The sequence below is a fragment of the Marmota monax genome, unplaced genomic scaffold (assembly GCF_021218885.2).
Source record: "Marmota monax isolate L192 unplaced genomic scaffold, Marmota_monax_Labrador192_F-V1.1 WCK01_AAM20220418_F8-fsc00079, whole genome shotgun sequence".
NCBI classification, from domain to species: Eukaryota; Metazoa; Chordata; class Mammalia; order Rodentia; family Sciuridae; genus Marmota; species Marmota monax.
This window is the reverse complement of record NW_026694099.1, coordinates 253,465-277,395: the sequence shown is the minus strand read 5'-3', so window position 1 is coordinate 277,395 and position 23,931 is coordinate 253,465. Positions and strand designations below refer to the sequence as shown.

At 37.3% G+C, this 23,931-nt stretch overlaps 2 gene segments (V, D, J or C); both read right to left on the bottom strand.

Annotated features, from left to right (window-relative positions):
- Positions 1-885: 885 nt before the first annotated feature.
- On the bottom strand, positions 886-1,471 carry LOC124107282 (T cell receptor alpha variable 18-like). The segment is given in 2 exon segments: positions 886-1,310; positions 1,426-1,471. Coding segments are annotated over 2 exon segments (471 nt in total).
- A 10,238-nt stretch (positions 1,472-11,709) lies between these two features.
- On the bottom strand, positions 11,710-13,759 carry LOC124107281 (T cell receptor alpha variable 19-like). The segment is given in 3 exon segments: positions 11,710-11,748; positions 13,018-13,412; positions 13,616-13,759. Coding segments are annotated over 3 exon segments (483 nt in total).
- Between the last annotated feature and the right edge of the window lie 10,172 nt (positions 13,760-23,931).

Genomic DNA, 23,931 nt, shown 5'->3' with positions numbered 1-23,931 from the left:
ATTATAAATTCTTGTTTTTTTATGTATTGATGCTTTGGTTTGGTTTTGGAGGTCAGACACATGGGATTTGACTTTCCATTTGACTCCCTGGTCAGTAAAGAAGGTCAATATCTTTCCTGCTGTTTGTACACGCAAACATACATGGGTGTTTCTTGTGGGAGGAATTCACAATATTTGCATTCAGATCTTTCTTGCTTTACAAATAAATGTATAAGAATATTCATATATTTACTTAATATCTAGTATTTTGTTTAAAGACTTGAGGTTTTCAAAACCTGGACTCCTTCTCCTATATCAGATGAATAATCAGAAAATATAAGCCAACCCCAGGTGCATGACTATACCATATCCTTGGGATTTAAAGGTCAGAGTGAGGGCACCAGAGACCAGACATGAAGAGGGAAAACTCCTTGGTCACAGACTTCCTGACCCTGCTGCCTCCCACCTAGTGTGTGGTGAGGAAAGGGAAGATGATGCCTCCTCTTAAGCATCTCCCCACATCAGTGTCTCCTGAACAGCTTCATGAAGTGAAGGGTTGTTGGGGAGTTGGGGTGAACTTTCTTTAGCACAGACCAAGGAGAAGCCAAGCCTACCTAAGCAGGATAATAAGACTAGCTTTTACGTACCTCGTTTGACTCCTAAAGATCTGCATGAGTAATTGAAGATCAGGGGAGATTTTAAATAGCTTGGTAGATGAGACATCTTAATAGAGATGAATCCCATGTCAGGGTTTTCCTGGAACCGTTTGATGGGAGACAAATTATGATCTGAAGGAAAGAGAAGCCTTCAGGCTGAGCACTGGCACTTCTGAAAATAAAAACTTTGGTTTTCTTTAACCCTGTTGTCAACCCTACCCTAATTCAAGATCTCCTAGGTTTCTAGGATTCAAAGTGAGATTGACTCTTGTTCTGGAGGAAAGTAAACACTGACCAGGAAGAGAAAATAACCCTCCCCTCCCAGGCCCTCCTGTGCCCCTGTGGGTTTGTGCTCAGCTCCCCCTGCAGTTCCCCTCACTGTGTCTCTCACAGCGCAGTAGTACACAGCTGAGTCTGATGTTTGGACTGCAGTTTTCTGCAGGTGGAAGGAGTTCTCCTTCTTAACAAGAGTGGCATGAAAACCTTGGTTCTCTGTCTTCTGGTTTTCTGTTGCACTCTTCAGGAGCAGCTGAGGAGCTTTATCAAGATACTGGATATACCATAAAGTGAAAACTGAATAAATGGTCTGGTAAGTGCAGTTCAAGATCATAGGTGCCCCCTCTATCAGAGTAACCAGGCCTGCTGTCTGGGTCACTGAGTCTCCATGGCTCTTTCCTAAAAATGAATGAATAAACAAATAAATCATTTGTTATATTGGACAGAAAGCTAAAGTTATCATGATTGTACAAAAATGAAATATCATTAATGATTAGGATTAAATGTTACTTACTGAACATTAAGAGGGTCAGGAGAACCGAGCAGGTGATGGAAAGCATGTTGATAGCAGGAAATGATCCTTGCCACTTGCGATATGCCAAATCTTACAGGGCTAGTCTCCAGCAGGATCTTATAGAAACTCTTCACTCACAAGCATGAGCCCCTTTCTCTACAGCAGCGGTTTCTCTTGTGACTAAAGGTAATAGGCAGGTTGAACCTCCACCTGAATGTCTGAATGGACTCTTGAAAGCAGTGCCCTCTTGTGGTCTCTATGAAAATTGCATCCTAACCTTATTAAAATTTTTAATAATATAGTACACCCCCACTCGGCTCCCCCAGCCCCCTACCTCCCAATTGACCTTTGCCAACCATTCACAGAGTGTATTAGTCAGGGTTCTTTAGAGGAAGGGAACCAACAGGAAGTATAATTATAGAAAGGGGATTTATTAGGTTGGCTTACACAACCAGAAGCTGGATAGCCATAATGACTGTCTGCAGGCTGGAGAGCTGGAGGAACAAGTAGCTACACAGTCTAAGATACAAATGCCTCAGAAAAAGAGAGATCAACAATGCTACCCTAGTCCAAGACCAAAGACTTCTGGGACCCCTGGAGAATCACTGGCATAATCTGCTTTGGATGAGTGAAGGAGCTAGAGTATGATATCCTCAGATCATCACAGCAGCAATCAAGCACCTGTTCAAGAAGAATGGAGTTTGCACCTGTGACTCCTTCCTTGTTCTTCCAACTTTTATTCCATCCAAGCCTCAAAACTATTGGATGATGCTGCCCACGCTTAGGGAGAGCCTCTACTCCAGTTTGCTGTCCCACATGCCAATCATTCCTAGACATACCTTCATTGATATACCCAGAAGGCACTTAATCTTTGACATCCAATCAAGTTGACCATTACACAGGAAATTCCAAGACCCCCAGTGGATGCTTGAAAGCACACTACTGAATTCTCTACTTTGTTTTTCATATATATATATATATATATATATATACACACACACACACATATATATATGCCATTTATTATATGGGGAATATAACAATATACACGTTGTATATAGAATATGCATATAACAAATTGCATGACACTTGGATATGTATATATATTCTCATTATGTGCATATATATTTTTTATGCTTATACACATATAAACATATATACTTATGGTAAAGTTTATAAATTAGGTATAATTTTTTTTTTGGTGCAGCACATTTCCATCAATTGGAAAAGTTTTGCATTCATGTCCCTCATCCACAAAGTTAGAGTCTTTTTCATCTTAGCAAAGCATTTATCATGCACTGTGGCAAAAACTTTTGAAATTTGAGGCACAACAGTAAAAATAGCATAAACCAATAGTAGTTATTCAACATGAACATACTTGACAAAGGAATGATTCCTATCCTGGGTGGATAGGAGCAAAGGGGCAAGGTTTTATCACACAAGTCAGAATGGTATGCAATTTAAACTTATGGAAGATTTATTTCTGGATTTTCTGTTCAGTATTTTGGGATTTTAGTTCATTTCAGGGAACTGAAAACATAGAAAGCAAAACATTCAATAAGGGGAGACTACTATAAAATAGCTTGAAGAGAAGGTATATACAAAAAAATAAACTAAGAAAGCAATGGGTTTTTGCTTTATAGATTCATAACTATATTATGATAATGTTCAATTGTTATATGCATCATTTCCTCCATGGTGAATTATTCTTAAATAATCCCAGGTATCATTTTTAAATGGAATTGTCTGAGGTCTCTTCCTTTCATGTGGCACTATGGATTCCATGTGTTGGGGTCTGGATCTTGAACTTCCCCAAAGATCATGTGTTATGGGCGTGGTTGCCAGCCTTTAAACTGTTGGGAGATGGTGGAACATTTAAATGGTGAGGCCTAGTTGAAGGTAGCTAAGTAATTGGGGGCATGTTCTTGAAGGGTACATTAGGATCCTGACATATCCCCCTCTCTCTTTTACTTCCTAGATACCATGAGGTAAGCAGGTTCCTTTGGTATATTCTTTGCCACGATATCTGTTTTGCTGTAGGCCCAAAGCCACGGCCAAGTGTACATGGACTAAAACCTCTGAAACTATGAGCCAAGATAAATTTTTCCTCCTTGTAAGTTGTTTATCTCAAGTGTTTTGTCACAGTGATGAAAAGTTAACACACTTCTGGCTAGAAAGTCCTCTCACTTCTCCTCCAATATGTCACCTGATTTATTTCTATTCATCCTGAGTCCCTATCAGCATACCACCTTATAGAGGAAACAACATCCAATGCAGTGCTTCCCAAATAATCTGTGAAGGACCAATGTTTTCCCAACACACCGTGGGGGACTGATATGTTTATAAAATACAATAAAATTAATTACTATACTTCTCTTTCACTGGTAAAGGTAGAGTGCTATAGGAATTGACCTTTAAACTAGGAAGCTGGACCAACAAGAAAATTTTCAGACACTGGACTACAGAGAGTGCAGAGATAATAATAAAAAATAAGGTGAGTCCTAAAATTGCACCAGGTATTTTTGGAGACAGTTTCTAGACAACAGCACAGGGAGAATTAACTAAAACACAGCCCAACTATCTCAATGTCTCAAGGAACAGATCAGGAGTCTGAGGATCCTAAAGCATCTAGAATTTGTGGATCAGTGTCCCAGAGAAGAGGAATTGGGGGTGGGGAATCAATTAATCAATTCCAGAGCTCACACAATGCTGGATACAGGGTGGTTTGCAGCAGCCAGGATTTAAGATACATTACCATTGATAGCTCAGAAAGGTGTTACTTAGCAGGGGGCTAAATGAGTCCTAGAATAGAGGCTCAAACAATCAAAATGATAAGCATGTTACCACCATGGCCAGAGAAATGGCCAATACAACAAAATTCAGCATTTAACAATGTAAAATATACATATCTAGCACCCAATCAAAATTATGAAGCATATGAAGCAGTATGAAAATAGAATCCATAGGCAGGAGAAAAATCAATCAATATAAAGAGACCTAAAAATAACACAAATGATAGAATTATTATAAAAGTGTTTCAAAAGAGCTTTTACAAATGTAAAGAAATATAAGAATATAAAGAGGAGAAAATGGAAAATTTTTTATGTTGGATTTTTACTCCAAGTAGAACTTCTAAAAATGAAAATAATTAGCTTAAAAAAATAAAAATACAATGGAAAGGATTAGCTGAAGATTAGAAACTGGAGGAAAACAGCTCAGCCAACTGGAAGAAAGGCTAATATAAATTGTTAAAACTGAAACAAAGAGAAAATACACTGAGGAAAAGCAATAGAGTTTATGCACTATGGTACAAAATTAAGTGCTCTGATATATGTGCAACTATCAGAAGAAGAGAACGCCGGGAATAAAAGTATTTTTTAAAATAAAGGATGAAAAATATGTTCAAGTTTAATTATAACCCACTGATACATGGGGGAAATTTTACATATACAACTAAGAGAATATGACAGTGAAAAAGGCCAGTACTTTTTAATGCCATTATACAAACAGCTTCAGTATGCAAAGGTCTCCCTAGGGGTCCCTGACCACACCTGGATGGCAGCAACCCTCTCCTGCAGCCTTGACAGGTAGGTCATGATTCTGCTGTAATTCAAGTATTTTCTTTTGGAACTCAGGGTTTAGATGCCTAATGTGACTAGCTGGGCTCTGTTCATTCCGATATTATCTGGTATTTAACTCTCTCCCTTTTATTTGTCTTATTAGGGGTCTCATGAATTTCAGTTAAAGGTACTGTTTTCTCAGTGTCTGTTGGTCTGTTGGAGTAGTTGCTTTGTACCTATTTTTATTAGTGAAACCAGCCCAGTAGATGAATTAAGAAGACTGATTTCAGGGATCATTGCTTCTCTAGGACTTAGTTTTATTTATGCAAGTTATGATCATATCATAGGAGGAAGCCATGGTGCGGCTCTCTGCTTACATAAACCATTTTGAAGCCCTGGAACTTGGCTACTGCAGACAGCTATGCTGTTTTCCAACACGGACTCTGAGGGGCAGCACTGCCCAGGTAAAAACAGTGGCCATGACTAAAATCAGTTAACACAACAATCATCTCCAGATGATAAATATTTATTTTAAGTAGGTTTTCTCACCAATTCAAATGAACTTAGACTGTTTAACTGTTACTTAAATTATCACCTAGAATATAATTACTACACAGGCAAGATTCCCTGATAAGCAGATGACCCAGCTGCTCTCACACTGTTGTGCATGCTCAGGAAGCCCTACACTCAAGCATTCATTCCAGAAGCTGACAGAGTTACCTACGATGTATAAAGCTCTGTAACAAACACATAAACAAAAAATAAATTGCTTTCAGTGGAGTGAGGAGCAGATAAGTTAAACAAATCCAATTCTGTGCCTGTGCTCCAGCTAGCCTGGACCAAGCATTTGGAATTATAAATCAGACTGGGAATAGCTGATAAATTTATCATCAGGCAAGTAAAACAAGATTGAATATCTTGGTCCAGTGTTTAGATTTGTTTCTGTCCTTCCATCTCCTCCCTCCCTCTTTTAGGCCTTTCTGTCCAGTTGCCTGACTTGGACACCTCAGGGCTCTGGCCCCGTGAGCAGGATGAAGCCTGTTGTGGGAGGACACAGCACTACGTCAGGGAGTGTCCAGACACCCTCTGTTGCTTTCTCCATTCTCTCAATTTCATCACATTAGTCCTCTGACTAAATTCCAGAGGATTTAGTATACTCTAAGTTTTGGAATAATGAAAACTCACCTTCATATTAATGTATTTTAAATTTTATTAAACTGAGCCTCAAAAATCTTAAAGTTCTCCATTTTGCTTGCTAGTTTAATTATTTAAGGAGTGGTTTCTGGACTTTGACACATTGTAAGCTGACTTAACTGTGATGAAATTGTGATACTTTAAGCCAATTGCCGTGCCCTCTGCTAGCCTCATTTGAGCCATTTTTCAATTTAAAGCCCAGGATACAGAGGTAAAATTAAGGCTTCCCTGGACTTAAAAGGGATTGTTCATTTTCCTTCCTACTCTTAAAAACTGAGTACTTTGGAGATGCAGCGATGTGTTTTTCCAACAATTCAGTCTTTGCATAGAGCAGATATGGTGTGCTATCAGTCCTTGAGCTGAGTGGGGACAGTGTTGAAATAAAATTCCTCATCTCTAGCAAGCACCTCAAGTGCCCTGTCCAGTGTTGTGAGAGACATAAAAGTATAAACTCATTTCAAACACACATAAGCTCAAACTCAGGGAACCTGCTGCAGGGAACGAGGAAGACTAGACTGAGCTCTACTCTTTTTTTTTTTTTTTTTTAAATTTATTTTTTTTTAAATTTTTTATTGTTGGCTGTTCAAAACATTACATAGTTGGCTGAGTTCACTGGATCAAGTCACTTCACCTCTCTGAACAGCAGTCTTATTTATAAAATGAGTTTAACTCTCTGTACCTTTATTTGTTTGTCCAAGTATTCTGAGAAGTACATGAGAAAATACTTATGAAAGTGCATTGTAAATTTAGGTGGCACAATTGAAACAATTCCAAAAATTGGATGAGTTATCAGAGGCAGGGATTGAGTGGCAGGACTTTCTGTAAGAAGGGAGAGATGGCTGTGGCCAAAAGTGACCAGGGATTCTTCGTGATTCAAGAATGACTGGACAATGTCCAGGATCACAAGTAAGAATGACAGCAAGCATTCAGAGAGCAATGACAGTGGGAGCAAGGGATCATAGCAGAGCTGCTGATGGAGGACAGAGGGCATTTCTCTGTCCCATTCTCAAGTTAGACTTGATTAGCTAAAGGAGAAAGGTCATGACAAAATTGTAGAGGCCATGAACAGCCTCATCAACAGGCCTATCCTTACTCCATCAGGCAGAGGATGGCCACTAACAGGTGTCAGACAGAGGAAATATGTGATTCATACCATGTTTTGTACAAGAATAAATCATTCTTTTGAGCATGGAGTAGATTACAGGGAGGAGACTCTGAAAGCAGGCAGTCCAGTTCAAATGTTGTCACAGAATACCACGTGTGAGATTCTGCAAGTCTGAACTGGACAGTACTCAGCAGGTGACAGACAGAAGTTCAAGCCTACCTGGTAACATTTTGAACTCTTGGGCCTGGGATCAGAACACCTTCCAAATATGTATAAAAATAGCTGACTTCTTTATTGAGTGAAAATTATGAAATATCTATTAAATGATGGCTCAGTGTGGGGGCAAATAGGGACATGAAAGTGGATTGAATGTGAATTGTTTTCTCAGAATTCAGTCAATAGGTAGATAAAGTATAATTTAAAAATCTTATTGAAAAAAATCTTATTGAAAAATAATATTCACTAATAAAAGTGCATAAAATGTAGTTGCCATGTTTGATGAATTTTCATAAAGTGAAGTCACCCATGTGACTATCACTTGGTTAGAGAAACTGACCATCACCAGCACCCTAGAAGCCTCCCTGCTCTAATATCTAGCAACTAGCAACTATCTCTCCATAAAATAACTACTGTCCCCAGTTCTTGGCTTATAAATTCAGACATGAGTTGTGCCTGTTTTTTACTTCTTTTGTGTCTGATGTCTTCACTCAGTAATATTGTGGGATTTGTTCCACAGTAAGTATATAGCGACGTTGTTCATTCTCTTTCCTGTATTATACTCATTATTATAATTTATACATCCTTGAAAGTGCTAATGAACACCTTGGTCATTTTCCAAATTTAAGTATTAAATTACTGATAAAATCATAGCTCTCTTTCTTGTACATGTTGTGGGAATGAATATATGCCACTATTTTTTTTTACTGGGAATATGCCTAGAAAGGGAGTTTTGGGGATCATAAGGAAATACATTTGCTCAGTTTTAGTAAACATTACCACATGTTTTACAAAGTTTGAACAGTTCCTCTTCCCTCTAGTAATTTACGATGATTGCTGTTGTTCCATGTTCTTGTCCACACTCGGTGTTGCCTATATTTTTTAGTCATGCTGTTTCTGATGGATTAATAGATAGAAATTTTAAGAATCATAGTAGAAAGTGTCAAATGACAAGTATAAAAAAAGTGTTAAATAGTGATTGGGAAGTTTAGAGGAGGAAGGAATTCATCTGTTATGTTTATGCAGGAAGACTTACAAGTCTTATAAGGATGGTGACTAAACATTCTCCAGGATCACGCCACAATTTTGTAGTTGTTCTTATAATTATGAAATAATAATGATTTCAGTTTAGACCATATCTCTCAGACAGCCAAGCAGCAAAACAGGTATCTTTCCTCACATGCTGTGCTCTTTTCCCAGAAAGTACAGACACAGGAGGTTGAAGCAGGATTGTAGCCTGAAGATGGAGAGAGAACCCTCTGTTCAATGGGGGCATGTAGGTAGATACACAGATCTGTGACCAGAAAAGGTTGCCCCCAAACTCCTGTTCTGAGCAGAAAATGAGGGGGTTTCTATGCTCTGGGACTGGATGATAACATTCTCCTGGTTTCCTGGAGCAGGTTATTAAGCTATCCCATTTACAAAACAGCTAGTACTGAAACTGGGCACAAAATAAAATGTCTTCTTTGCCAATAATCACCTCAGCTCAGGGAATAAATTATTATAGCAATCAATGATATTTCAAGTATATTGAAAAAGTGTAATCTACTCTTAAAATAAGAGGGGAGAAGCTCCATAACCTATAGAAATTAGTGTCTTACAGCTCATTTATTAATTATACAACAAAGAATTAGGTGGTTGAAAAGGTTGCACTAGTGTCAGGCATTTGTGGAAAGTAGGAAAGTAAAGAGGGATTGGGGTGAGGTTCGGAAACTCATTGTATCACATGTAATATGCGTCTGATACATATGTTCACCTTTACAAAACAAAAGAGAGAGAGAGAGAGAGAGAGAGAGAGAGAGAGAGAGAGAGAGAAGAAACAAAAGACTAATGAAAGTGAATTGTGTTCAGAATAGAAGTTATGTTAAATGAAGTGATTCAGAACCATGGACAGCTCACAGAGCACACTATCTCTACTAGCATTTGTTGTCCTTACTTTGCTTTATGAGGCTTCAGTGCCTAGCTAGGCATAGTGCCACAAATTTGCAATGGAGATAAGATGTGCAAGAATCAGAGGCTCTGAGACGTGAATATGAGGATGACTAATTTCAGGAAACTCCTGAAGAAGGAGAAGGATCATTGGGAGGCAGTAAGGAGGGGCTGGTCATTATCACCTTTTTCACAGGGACTGGAATAAGCCCCAGCTGTCCTGCAGTCTGTGCTGGCTTCATGTCCCCATCTCACCAGAGGTTCCTTGTATTAGATCCTAAGCATTGGCCTGTCCTCCTGCAATAAGTTTGCTTCATGTTATGGTTTGGATCTGGAATGTGCCCCAAAAGTTCATGAGTTTAAGGATTTGTCTCAATGCACCAATGTCTTGATGTGGGGCTTTAGGGTAGTGATTGGATCATGAGCCTGATCTAATTAGTGCATTAATCCATTAATAACTGAATGGAGCTCAGGGAGGTGGTGGAAACTTCAGGCAGGTTGGGCATGGTTGGAGGAAGGAGGTTACTGGGGTCATGCCCTTGAGGATTATATTTTGTCTCTGGCTTTCCTCTCTTTTATCCTCTTTCCTGGCTGTCATGAAATGAGCAGATTTTCTCCAACACATCTTTCCACCATGATGTTCTTCCCCACCTCAGGCCCAAAGCAATGAAGCCAACCTATCATTCAAAAATAGCTCTGAGACCATGGCCCAAATTAAACCTTTCTACCTTTAAGTTGTTTGTGTCGGGTATTTTGAAACAGCGACAAAAATCTAACACAGCTTGCCTCAGATGTGACTCAGGGACAAAGTGAAAAACATTGAATCTTGGATAACCTAATGGCACTCCCACTCTACTTTAGAGAAGGTTAAGTTTACCATGTCACTTTCTTTCATCCTTTGACATTAAGATCCAGTGCCAGTTGACACAGCATCAAGTTTGCCCCCTTTTTCAAATATATAGACAACCACATTCATGTTCATTCTTCTGTGAACACCCTGTGAGCATCTGCCTTTGCAACCTGGCTCTAGATGGGGCTCTGATGCTGAAGGAGCCCCAGACATCTACAATGTTCTTTGGTTCTTTAGGGATGGAGATCTGTCTACATTTCACAAGTGATGTTGGGCATCCTCATGCTTAGAAAACTTGTTGCTCCTCTTGCCTTAGGACTTCTCAAGAAAAGTTTTGTCATTTGGAGGTTCAGCTGGTTGGCAAAGTTCCCTGACCTAGTGTTTGTCAGGTGGGCATCGTCTATACTTCCTGATTCTCCCGCATGTAGGAAAGAAAGTTGTCTATGACTTGTGAAAGAGATCACAACCTCATATTTAAGTAGAAGCTATTTTACTTCAGGGTTAATGCCTGTCCTCTTCCTCCCTGTTTCTCCCTTCCTCCTTTTCCCACTTCTTCCTTAGCCTCTTCCCTCTTCTTTCTCTCCCTTCCTCACTTCCTCCTCCTCCTCCTCCTCCTTCTTCTCTCTCTCTCTCTCTCTTTTTTCTCTCTCTCTCCCTCTGTAGCCTACCTAAGTAGAAGAGTAGCACCTGTGTGTGGATAGCAGGCAACTTCCTGGGTCACTATCCTTTCTCCCAGCTCCCTCTAGCTTCTTGTTATTCCTGTTACACTATTTTTCAGTGTGTGGAACACCGTGGAAGATTCTATGACACCAGGTTTTCTTCTTCCAAATATAGAGGGGTAGCAAGACTTCCAGAAAGGCAGGGATCATGTCTGTCTTGTTAATCAAGGTTTCCTCAATGCTTACTATGGAAACTAATGCCTTTTGAATTAACAAATAAGCTCCACTTAAGTTCCCCAAACTGCGATACACATTGTGATACATGAAATCATGGGCGGGAAACCGATATAGTTTCATGAGATGTTAATTCATGTTTGTTTCTCTTGTGTACTTGTTTATACCTCATAATTAATAATTAAATATTTTAGACAAGTTTATATTGTGAATTAATGGTAAAGTTAAATAAGTTTTTACAATAATTGAACATACATCAAAACCACTGCATGTTCAAGGAGAAGTTTTTACCTCTACCCCAGAGGGTCTTGTATTCTAGATCTTCCTATTTTTGAATAAGCTAGAAATCTATTTTTAATATGATGTCTGATTTTTATATGTTGGCAACTGACTCAGAGGTTTGTAAAATCTTGTATGGAGTAAAAGAAATAAAATTTTTGTCCCTAGCATTTTCCAAGATACCTAAGGAAAAATATGTCTAGACAGGAAGTTGACTCTTGGAAGACCATCTAGTGTTGGTTGCCATGAAAACTGTGATTATGGCCTTGACCACTTCTCATCATCAAACTGGCACAACTTAAAGAGGAAGGATGAAGACAAGAGAATCAATAGATCAGGACAAATCTTTCCCTCTGTAGGTAGCGATAGATTTGCATGCTTTTTAGAAAATAATTTTTGTGTTTTAATTAGTTATACATGAGAGTATATATCAAATGCATATGCACTTTGATATCTCATACATAGATGGGATATATTTTCTCATTTTCCTGAATGTACATGTTGCAGAATCATATTGTTAATACAGTCACATATATACATAAAGTAATAATGTCTGTTTCATTCTACTATCTTTCCTATCCCCACATCCCGTTCTCTTCCCTCCCATCACTTCCCTCTACCTAATCTAAGGTAACGCTATTCTTCCCTAGTGCCTTCCACCTTATTGTGAATTAGCATCCTCATATTAGAGAAAACATTTGGCCTTTGGTTTTGTGGGATTGGCTTATTTCATTTAGCATGATATTCTCAAACTCCAACCATTTACTAGCAAATGCCATAATTTTTCTCTTTTTTAAAGCTGAGTAATATCCCATTCAGTATATATACCATATTTTCTTTATCCATTCATCTATTGAGGAACACCTAGGTTGGTTCCATAGTCTAGCTATTGTGAATTGTACTGCTATAACATTGATGTGGCTGTGTCCCTATAGTATGCTGATTTTATGTCATTTGGGTATAAACTAAGGAGTGGGATAGGTGGGTCAAAATGTGGTTCCATTCCTAGTTTTCTGAATCTATATACTGCTTTCCATAGTGGTTGCACCAATTTGCAGTCACACCAGATTTTTAAAAATCATAATTGTGTCAAAAAAGAGAGGTAATATGAGAAATATTTCATATATTTTCTGCTTGTTCAAGGAAGATTATTAAAATGGGTCTATATTAAACAATTTCTTTTGCCTCATGGAGTAGTTGTTCAATTTTTGAGAAAACTCAACAGAAGTCAATTACATTAAAGGTGGATTAAGGCATTCTACATAATAATAAATGTATGAATGATTCTGAAGTTTTAATAACTGTTCAATAGAATATTACATTAGGTCTGAATATAATTTATATTTTCCCTACCTCAATAAACCACCACAAGATTAATAAGTTGTATTAAGTTGCATTTTGAAAATAATTTTTGCATGTGTAATAAAAATATGTACTACATGTTCTATCTTAATCTATTGCAAAAAAACAGGAGTTACACATCCTTCTCACAAGTGAACATCTGGACATTTTACATGAACTGCACTCAGGTTTCCTTGCCAAACCCCCACCTGTGCTGACACAGACCTGCTCCTCCCTGTCTGTGGTGGGGTCTCCCCCCAGAGGCCCTAGCTCTTCTTGAGGTTTTTGTGGGACTCCCACAGGCAGTCCTCTCACTGTGGCCTCTTCCAGGGCACAGAAATACACTGCTGCATCCATGAGCTGTGAGGCTGTGATGGTGAGCTGGATGGAACTGGATGCCTTCTGGAAGTTGAGGGAATAGCGACCCTCCGTTGCGTTTTGCTCATTGTAAGAGTCCTGACGAATAAGGTAAGTTGGTTTCCCACGTGGTGGTTGTTTGTACCAAAATAAGTAATAAATATCATCACTGATTTCATACGTACAGTTAAAAGTTACAGCCTCCTTCTCCATCACAGAAATTGCAGTCTGATCTTGAGCTACCTTCTGGGCCATGCTCGTTCCTGCAGAAGAGAAGAAGAAATAGACTTAAATCCTTTATCTGGAACCACAGGACTATAAAGGGTAAAGTGACTGAGGACTCAGTGCTCTGATCTCATTGACTTTCATTCATCCCTTTGAGCCTCATTGGAGAACAACGATCTTCTCTCTGTATGGCCTTCATGCCTGAGAAAAGCCTGAGCCCTGTACTTGTTCACATCCTTACCAAGACAGATGGAGGCAATGGCTACTCCCAGCAGGCTGGTGGCTAGCATAGTGGTAGTTCTTCCCTGAGAGAAATCTTCTATGTTCTATCTCAAATCCAGATCTTAATTCTATACCTTGTGCTCAAGAGGTACAAGCAAAGTTACCAAGCTGTGTGCTACATCTGCTCCAACAGGAAATGCAATTGGCAGATATAGGGCAGGTTTGCCTGGGTCCTGTCACATGCTTCCTGTATAGCAGAAGATCCTAGATGGCCCCAAGCTCTTGCTGGGTCTCATTATAACTGATAGATTGAAAATAACAGTGGAAGTTGAATCATGTTTGACCCATTCTTTGATGGAAAATGCCGAACTTATAATTTATTTTGAATTTTAGTGAACACATGAGATAACAGGTTCATGCACCCTTTGATCTGACATATGACTCCTTTTCTGTACACAGGACAAAGTTAAAAAGTAAGCACAGAACTTTTACTTTCTAACAGAAAGAAAAAAAAAACTTTTATTGCCAGTCATGGAATTTAGCAAAAGATACATGAGAAATATTTTATTGTTGATACAATATTTTAAATCATGTTTCCTGTGTCCTCAAATTTATCAAATGTATACCTTGTCAGGTAACAGCAAGGAAGAAAAAAATATATGTGTATGTGGATACAACATAAATTCAAAAAATTCTACTCAGTGCCCAGCTACAGGAATTTCTATCTTAACTCAACTTGTGTGTTCCTGTAAATTGTCCTGCTATTTCAAACCATGTACATTGATGATGGTAGAAATTGGCCTATGATAAAACCCCCAAATATACTATTTGTAAACAGAACATTATTAAAGCCAATAGAAACACTACCAAAAATATCAGTAGAGTCCATTGGCATTTGTGCCTGTCACCAAAATCAGAAAACTTTGTAGACTTAGAATAGTACAAGTTGTATTTTACCCCTCTAAGTATAGGTTCACAGAGATAATATATTTTTGATAATACTGAGTTCATAAAAATTTTGCATTCTTGTCTTATAAATCGGTGTTTCTAACACTAGAAATAGGCATGTACTCAGTCTTCTTTTTCTATGGATTGTATTTTTTTAAAATGGCTTTAGTCTGGCTTCACAACCAAATTGAGCCAAAGGTACAGAGATTCATCTCTGAAAAGAATATATTATGCATTTATTGATTCCTTTATGTTTACTGAATGACATATAATGTGACACACACACTAACAATGAATGTGAGCAATACATCATCTTTCAATAGGAAGATAGAAGTGACCATGTTAAAGCAGATTCTTTGGAGTTCAGTCTGTGTGCAGGCCATAATCAAAATAATAACCAAATTATCCTGAAAACTTTTATCAAGTTAACAACTATAATGTCTTGGTTTGTGAATTGCTATTATCCTATTTGCCCTTAATTTGGTGAAAATAACACAAAAAAGCATCAAAATCAAAGGGCATGCTCTTATATCTGAGTAACCCAGATGGTTAGAAATATGCTTTTTTTTGGCAAAAATTGACAAATGGAATTATGTCAAACTAAAAGGCCTCTACACAGCAAAGGAAATAATAAAATGAGGAGAAAATCTACAGAATGTGAGAGAATATTTGCCAACCATTCATCTAACAGAGGGCTAAATGCAGAATATATAAGAAACTTAAAAACTTAAAAGCAAAAACCAAGTAATCTAATTTCAAAATGGCAAATTATCTGAATAGACACTTCCCCTACTCCAAAAAAAAATTAAAATGGCCAACAAATATATAAAAATATGCTCAATTAGTGAAATGCCAACCAAAACTAAAATGGGATACCATCTCACCCCAGTTAAAATGGCTATTATAAAAACAAACAAACCAACAAAATAACAGATGCTGGCAAGGATGAAGAGAAAAAAGAACACTGATGGTGGAAATGTAAATTAGTCAGCCATTATGGAGAATCATACAGAGGTTCCTCAAAAAACAAAAAGGAGAATTGTTACATGATGCAGCTATCCCACTCCTGGGTATAAATCCAAAGAAAATAAAGTGAGCATACCAAAAAGATACCCGCACATCATGTGTATGCAGATTTATTCACATTAGCTAAGATATGGAATTATCCTAGGTTTCCCTCAACAGATGAATGGATAAATAAAATAATATATATATTACTTTAAGTAAAATGAATTATACACAGAAAAACAAGTACTGCATGTTTTCTCTCATGAGTGGAAGTCTAAAAAGTTTACCTGAAAGCAGGGTAGTAATTACTAGAGATTGAGAAAAGGGTGGAAAGTATCATTAAAGGATGACAGAATTTGATCAGTGCACACTGTGTCATATAAAGAATGATCAAACTCAACCTCTTGCCAGCTACCCCCACTGATTAGATGAACTGAGTTCAAAGGAGCTGGCTGCAACCTTAAACTAAGAAAACAGTGAAAAAATCACGCAACACACTGACATGAGTTTCTCAGATCGAGGACGGGACTGCTCTGCGACCTCAAGGGTCCTTTTCCATACTGGAAGGCAAGAAAGGCTGTACCCAGAATATTTTTATTTTTATAGAGGGGACACTTAGCTTAATGAAATATTCTTCATCAAATAATTCAGGGGATACGGTTTCAAAGGGTGGTTGTCCAATTCCATTGGATAACACCCAAGTTCAGAGGTAGAGTGAACTTCTTTGTCTATAGAAGATGGAGGCCACTTGCTTCACACAGTGCTTGGTGTGCAATGCCAGACCAGACACCCCCCTTACTCAGGTTGAGAGAGGATGCTCAGCCTATGGGCAGGCAGTGCCCCCACATCAACCTATTAATTAACCCAATTAATATAGGTAAATCAAAGAAATTAAATATTACAAAATATTTTTGTCACCAAACAGAAACTCCAAATCCAAAAAAACCCCTCATATTTGTTTACATTTTTCTCTAATCAGGAAAATAATAAATTTATTTTAGACTTTGAAATCATAAATTCTGTTCAACTCTGCTGTTTTAGCAGAAACACAGCAGTGGTGGATGTATAAGTGAATGGGCATAGCTTCCTCCCAGTGAAACTCATGGGTTATCAGCACCAAAGCACCTTAGTCACGAGAATTATCAACTCTGCTTCCTCCTTCCTATCCAATATCTTAGGTGATATATTTCCTTCATTTTAAGCATCCTCTAAGAGTTATGATAATGTTCTAGGAGAGAACAAACAGCAAGATAGGGCTGAGTTTCTCAGACTTCAGCCCATGGATCTTGGGAAGCATATGGATAAATTCTTGGGGGTGTAGCAAGGGGCCAGTAACCTATGACCCAGAGGTTTTAAAACAATAGAACAACATGTCCTCTATTTTTGTAAACAGATTTTTACTGGGAAGCAGCTGTGCCCTTTAAGGAGCACACAGAACAATAGTAAAGATCATTGTTAATCAAATACTAAAAAAAAGGAGAAATTGCACATTTGTAAGTCATGTTTAGATGATTCTCAGAGAGCTTGCCAAGCTTCTTCATTACTTACTCTCAATTGGATGTATAAGAATGAGTAGGCAATTAATTGTTTTCATGCTTTTCAGAGAAAAGATGTTTCAGAAAGAAGAGAAAAATACCCTCATATTGCTATGAGGGGATCATATAGGAGGTACAAGTACCTTTCTACATTGACTAGGAGCATTTGGTGGATGAGGCTGGAGAGGTAACAAGCACCTAAGTCATGCAAGATCACATTAGGTCACATTAGGAAGTTTTTCTCCATCTTAAGAGCAAATACATATGCAGCAAAATGAAATTAAACCTCTATTTATCTGAACAAAAATAAATTCAAAGAGAATCAAAGACTTAGGCACTAGAACAGAGAACCTGTGCCTAATAGAAGAAAAAATAGGCCCAAATCTTCACCACATCAGTCTAGGATCTGACTTCCTTAACAAGACTCCTAAAGCGCAAGAAGTAAAATCAAGAATCAATAAATGGGATGGATTCAAATTAAAAAGATTCTTTTCAGCAAAGAAAACAATAAATTGAGGGGAGAGCCTACAAATTTGGAGAAACTCTTTACCACATTCACTTTCAATAAAGCATTAATCTTTAGGCTATATAGAGAACTAAAAAAAAACTTAACACCAAAAAAACAAGTAACTCAATCAATAATTGTGTTAAGGAACTGAACAGACACTTCACAGAAAAAGAAATACAATTGATTAACAAATATAAGAAAGTGTTCAACATCTCTAGCAATTAGAGAAATGCAAATCAAAACTATTCTAAGATTTTATTTCACTCCTGTCAGAATGGTAATCATCAAGAATACAGGTGACAATAAATGTTGGTGAGGATGTGGTGAAAAAGGTACACTTATACATTGCTGGTAGAACTGCAAATTGGTGCAACCATTATGGAAAGCAGAATGGAGATTCCTCAGAAAACTGGAAATGGAACCACCTTTTGACCCAGCTATCTCATTCCTTAGTTTATACCCAAAGGACTTAAAATCAACATTCTACAGGAACACAGCCACATCAATGTTTATAGCAGCTCAATTCACAATAGCTAGACTACGGAACCAACCTAGGTGTCTTCAATAGATAAATGGATAAAGAAAATGTGGCATATATACTCAATGGAATATTATTCAGCTTTAAAGAAGAGAAAAATTATGGCATTTGCCAGTAAATGGTTGGAGTTTGAGAATATCATGCTAAGCGAAATAAGCCAATCTCACAAAACCAAAGGCCAAATGTTTTCTCTAATATGAGGATGCTAATTCACAATAAGGCAGGAGGCACTAGGGAAGAATAGCATTACCTTAGATTAGGTTAGAGGGAAGTGGTGGGAGGCAAGAGGAGAGAATATGGGGATAGGAAAGATAGTAGAATGAAACAGACATTATTACTTTATGTATATTTGTGAGTAAATGACCAATATGATTCCGCAGCATGTACCCTCAGAAAAATGAGAAATTATACCCCATCTATGTATGAATATCAAAGTGCATATGCATTCTACTGTCATGTATAACTAATTAAAACAAATAACACACATCAACCTCTGAAAGAAAATGAATGTCAACCAAGAGTCTTATATCCAGCAAAATCAAGCTTTAGATTTGGTGATGAAATAAAAACCTTCTATGATAAACAGAAGCTAAAAGAATTTACAACTTGAAAGCCTGCACTATAGAACATCCTCAGCAAAATATTCCATGAAGAGAAATTGAAAAATAACAATGAAAATCAGCAAAGGGAGGTATTACACTAAAGGAAAAACCAATCAAAGGAGAAACTAAGTCTAGTTAAACACCCAAAATAAACAAAAGTGGCTGGGAATATAAATCATATCTCAAAATAACCCTGAATGTTAATGGCCTAAACTCACCAATCAAAAGACATAGACTGACAGATTGGATTAAAAAAAAGAGACCCAACGATATGCTGCCTCCAAGAGACACATCTCATAGGAAAAGACATCCACAGACTGAAGGTTGGAAAAAATCATACCACTCACATGGACTGCAGAAACAAGCAGGGGTTTCCATCCTCATATCAAATAAAGTAGACTTCAGGCCAAAGTTAATCAAAAGGTATAAATAAGGACATTTCATACTGCTTAAGGGAACCATTCAACAAGACAAAACAATAATAAATTTACATAACCCAAACAACGGAGTGTCTACATTCATCAAACAAACTCTTCTCAAGTTCAAGAGTCAAATAGACCACAACACAGTAATTCTGGGTGACTTTAACACACCTCTTTCACTAATTGATAGATCATCCAAACAAAAGCTGAAAAAAGAAACTATAGAACTCAATGATACAATCAATAACTTAGACTTAACTAACATATATAGAATATTTTGTCCTTCAACAAGTGAATATACTTTCTTCTCTGGAGCACATGGATACTTCTCTAAAATAGAACATATATTATGCCACAAAGCAACTTTTAGCAAATATAAAAATGTAGAGATGCTACCTTGAATTCTATCAGATCATAATGGAATGAAATTATAAATCAATGATAAAATAAAAAAAATAAAAGCTACTCCAATGCCTGGAGACTAAATATGCTACTGAATGAATAATGGGTTGCAGAAGACATCAAAGAGGAGATTAAAAAATTCTTAGAGGTGAATGAGATCACAGATACAATGTATTGAAATCTCTGGGACATTACAAAGGAAGCACTAAGAGGAAATTTCATTGCATGGAGTTCATTCCTTAAAAGAAGAAAAAGTCAAAAAATTAATGACTTAACATTACATCTCAAAGCCCTAGAAAGGAAGAAAAATTCAACACCAAAGCAGTAGAAGCCAGAAACTAATTATCATTAGAACTGAAATCAATGAAATTGAAAAAAAAAAGAAATAATTGAAAAAAACTGACAAAACAAAAGTTGGTTCTTTGAAAAAATAAATAGAATTGACAAACTCTTAGCAATGCTAATGAAGAGAAGGAGACAACTCCAATTACTAACATACATGATGAAAAAGGAAATACCACAACAGACACTACAGATATACAAAAGATAATTAGAAATTATTTTGAAAACTTGTACTACAATAAAATAGAGAATATTGAAAGCATTGACAAATTTCTAGAGTCATATGATTTGCCCAAATTGAATCAGGATAATATACACAATTTAAATAGGTCAATTTCAACTGATGAAATAGAAGTTGCCATCAGAAGCCTAGCAACCAAGAAAAGCCCAGCACCAGATGGTTACACAGCTGAGTTCTACAAGACCATAAAAGAAGAACTAATATCAATACTCCTCTATTTATTTCAGGAAATAGAAAAAGAGCAGCACTTCCAAACTCATTCTATGAGGACAATATCACTCTGATTCCAAAACCAGGCAAAGACACATCAAAGAAAGAAAACTATAGACCAATATCTCTAATGAACATAGATGCAAAAGTTCTCAATAAAATTCTGGCAAATTGAATACAAAAACATATCAAGAAAATGCACCACAATCAAGTGGGGCTCATACCATTGATTCAAGGTTGGCTTAACATAAGGAAATCAATAAATGTAATTCATCACATCAGTAGACTTAAAGATAAGAACCATGTGATCATTTCAATAGATGCAGAAAAAGCATTTGACAAAATACAGCACCACTTTATGTTCAAAACACTAGAAAAACTAGGGATAACAGGAACATAAAAGCTATCTATGCTAAGCCCCAGGCCAAAATCATTCTAAATGGAGAAAAATTGAAAGCATTTTCTCTTTCAATAAGACAGGGATGCCCTCTTTCTCCACTTCTATTTAACATATTTCTTGAAACACTGGCCAGAGCAATTAGACAGATGCAAGAAATTAAAGGGATACAGATAGGAAAAGAAGTACTCAAATAAGCACTATTTGCCAATGATATGATTCTACACAGAAGACCCCAAAAAATTCCACCAGAAAACTTCTAGAACTGGTAAATGAATTAAGCACGTTAGCAGGATACAAAAGAAACATCCATAAATCAAAGACATTTCTGTATATCAGTGACAAATCCTCTGAAAGGCAAACGAAAAAAAACTACCCCATTCACGATAGCCTAAAAAAAAAACTTGGGAATGAACATAACAAAAGAGGTGAAAGACCTCTACAACAAAAACTACAGAATGCCAAAGAAAAAAATTAAAGAAGACCTTAGAAGATGGAAAGATCTCCCTTGTTCTTGGCTAGGCAGAATTAATATTGTCAAAATGACCAAATTACCAAAAGTGTTATACAGACTTAATGCAATTACAATCAAAATCCCAATGGCATTCCTCATAGAAACAGAAAAAGCAATCATGAAATTTATCTGAGAAAATAGGAGACCCAGAATAGCTAAAGCAATCCCTAGCAAGAAGAGTGAAGCAGGTGGTATCACTATACCAGACTTTAAACTATACTACAGAGTACTAGTAACAAAAACAGCATGATATTGGCACCAAAATAGACTGGTAGATCAGTGGTACAGATTAGAGGACACAGAGACCTACTCACATAACTACAGTTATCTTATATTAGACAAGGCACCAAAAACATATAGTGGAGAAAAGAGCCTCTTCAACAAATGGTGCTAGGAAAACTGGAAATCCATGTGCAACAAAATGAAATTAAATCCTATCTCTCACTATGCACAAAACTTAACTCAAAGTGGATCAAGGACCTAAGAGTTAAACTAGAGACACAGTGTCTATTAGAAGAAAAAGTAGGCCCAAATCTCTATCATGTCAGATTATGCCCCAACTCCCTTTATAAGACTCCTCTAGCACAAGAATTAATATCAAGAATCAATTGGGATGGATTCAAACTAAAAAGCTTCTCAGCAAAAAAACAATCAGAGAATTTAACAGAGAGCATACAGCTTGGGAGCAAATTTTCACCACTGGCACATCAGATAGATCAGTAATCTCTAGGGTATATAAAGAACTCAAAAAAGATAAACACTAAAAAAAAACAAATAACCAGATCAATAAATGGGCTAAGGAACTGAACAGACACTTTTCAGAAGGTGATATATTATCATTCAACAAATATATGAAAAAATGTTCAACATCTCTAGCAATTAGAGAAATGCAAATCAAAATTACTGTAAGATTTCATCTCACTCAAGTCAGAGTGGAAGCTCTTAAGAATATAAACAATAATAAGTGTCGACAAGGATGTGGGGAAAAAGGCACACTCATATATTACTGTTGGGACTTCAAAATGGTGCAGCCATTATGGAAAGCAGTATGGAGATTCCTTTGAAAACTGGGAATGAAATCACCTTTTGATCCAGCTATCCCACTCCTTGGTGTACATCCAAAGGACTTAGAAACAGCATACTACAGGGACACAGCCACATCAATATTTATTTCAGCACAATAGCTAACTACAGAACCAAACTAGATGCTCCTCAGTAGATGAATTGATAAAGAAAATGTGGTATATATACACAATGAATATTACTCAGCAATAAAAGAGAACAAAATCATGGCATTTGCAGGTAAATGGATGGAGTTGGAGAATACAATGTTAAGTGAAGTTAGCCAATCCCTAAAAACTAAGTGCCAAATGTCTTCTCTGATATAAAGAGACTGATTCATAGTGAGGTTGGGAGGAGGAGCGTGGGAAGATTAGATGAACTCTAGATAGGGCAAAGGGGAGGGAGGGAAAGGGAGGGGACAAGGAGGTAAAAAAGATGGTGGAATGAGATGGACATCATTACCCTAAGTACATGTATGAAGACATGAATGATGTGAATATACTTTGTATACAACCAGAGATATGAAAATTTGTGCTGTATATGTGCAATATGATTTGTAATTCATTCTGCTATCATATATAATAAATTAGAATAATTTTTTTAAAAAAATAAATAACAGCAAATCAGGATCCAGGTGATTGGCATGGGTAAACTGTCACTCTGACAATATCACTCTCATTGCAATGCAAAAGTCAACACTGGCGTGATGGGTGTGTCAAGTGCACTGGGGCAGAGGAGCAAGGGATTAGGCTTTTAATTAGAATGTGGGGAAAATTAGGTTGTAGAGGTTGTGACATCTTTTGGAAGAATTTTAGGAGATAAATTCAACAGAACTCAGAGAAAGAACCAATAGAGTAAATAAAAACGAAAAACTATCATCGAGAAAAATAATGTTAGTCCTGACTGACAGGAACTGTGAGTTGCCTATTTAATGTCCATTTTATTCCTATTTTTTCCAAACAATTTTGATGTGGGTGACAATACAAATTAAAAAAAAATATCCTGGAACCCATGCAGTTTGGAGGGGTGCTGATTCTGGTGAGTGAAGTCCGTGGAGGCTGGTGGGTGGAGCTTTGGGAAAATACTGCCTCCCCAGCAGGTGTGCTTGTTACATTCCTTCTCTTGGCCTAAAAGGGGTAAAAAGTGGAAAGATCTCTAGCAGTTTCTTGGGAGTGTAAATCCACAGTGACACCTGAAGGACAAGAAATTTTGAGCTGAAAAGACCCCAAGACCCCGGGTCCCTCATAACATGACAAAGCCCCCTATTCTGGCTTCTTAAAGAACTGCTTTATATGAGAGAAAAGTAACTTTCTTGTTAAAAAGTAAACTCCTCCTTGGGTTTTCTGTAATGAGAAGCTCTGCCAATCTTTAAATAAGGCTAATGATGTTCATTAAATATACAAACTCATCACTCATCAGAGCCTGAGTGAGCCAGCACTGAGCCGAATAATCCAGATCTCCAGGGGTGCTCTGGGTGACTCTATCACAGGAGATACTGACAGGTCAAGGTGAGGCTTTTGGGAGCCATAGCCTCCTTCCACATTTCCCCTGCCCTCTGCATCCTTTTCATCAAGCATGCACATAAATATGAATGTCCTGACTCCCT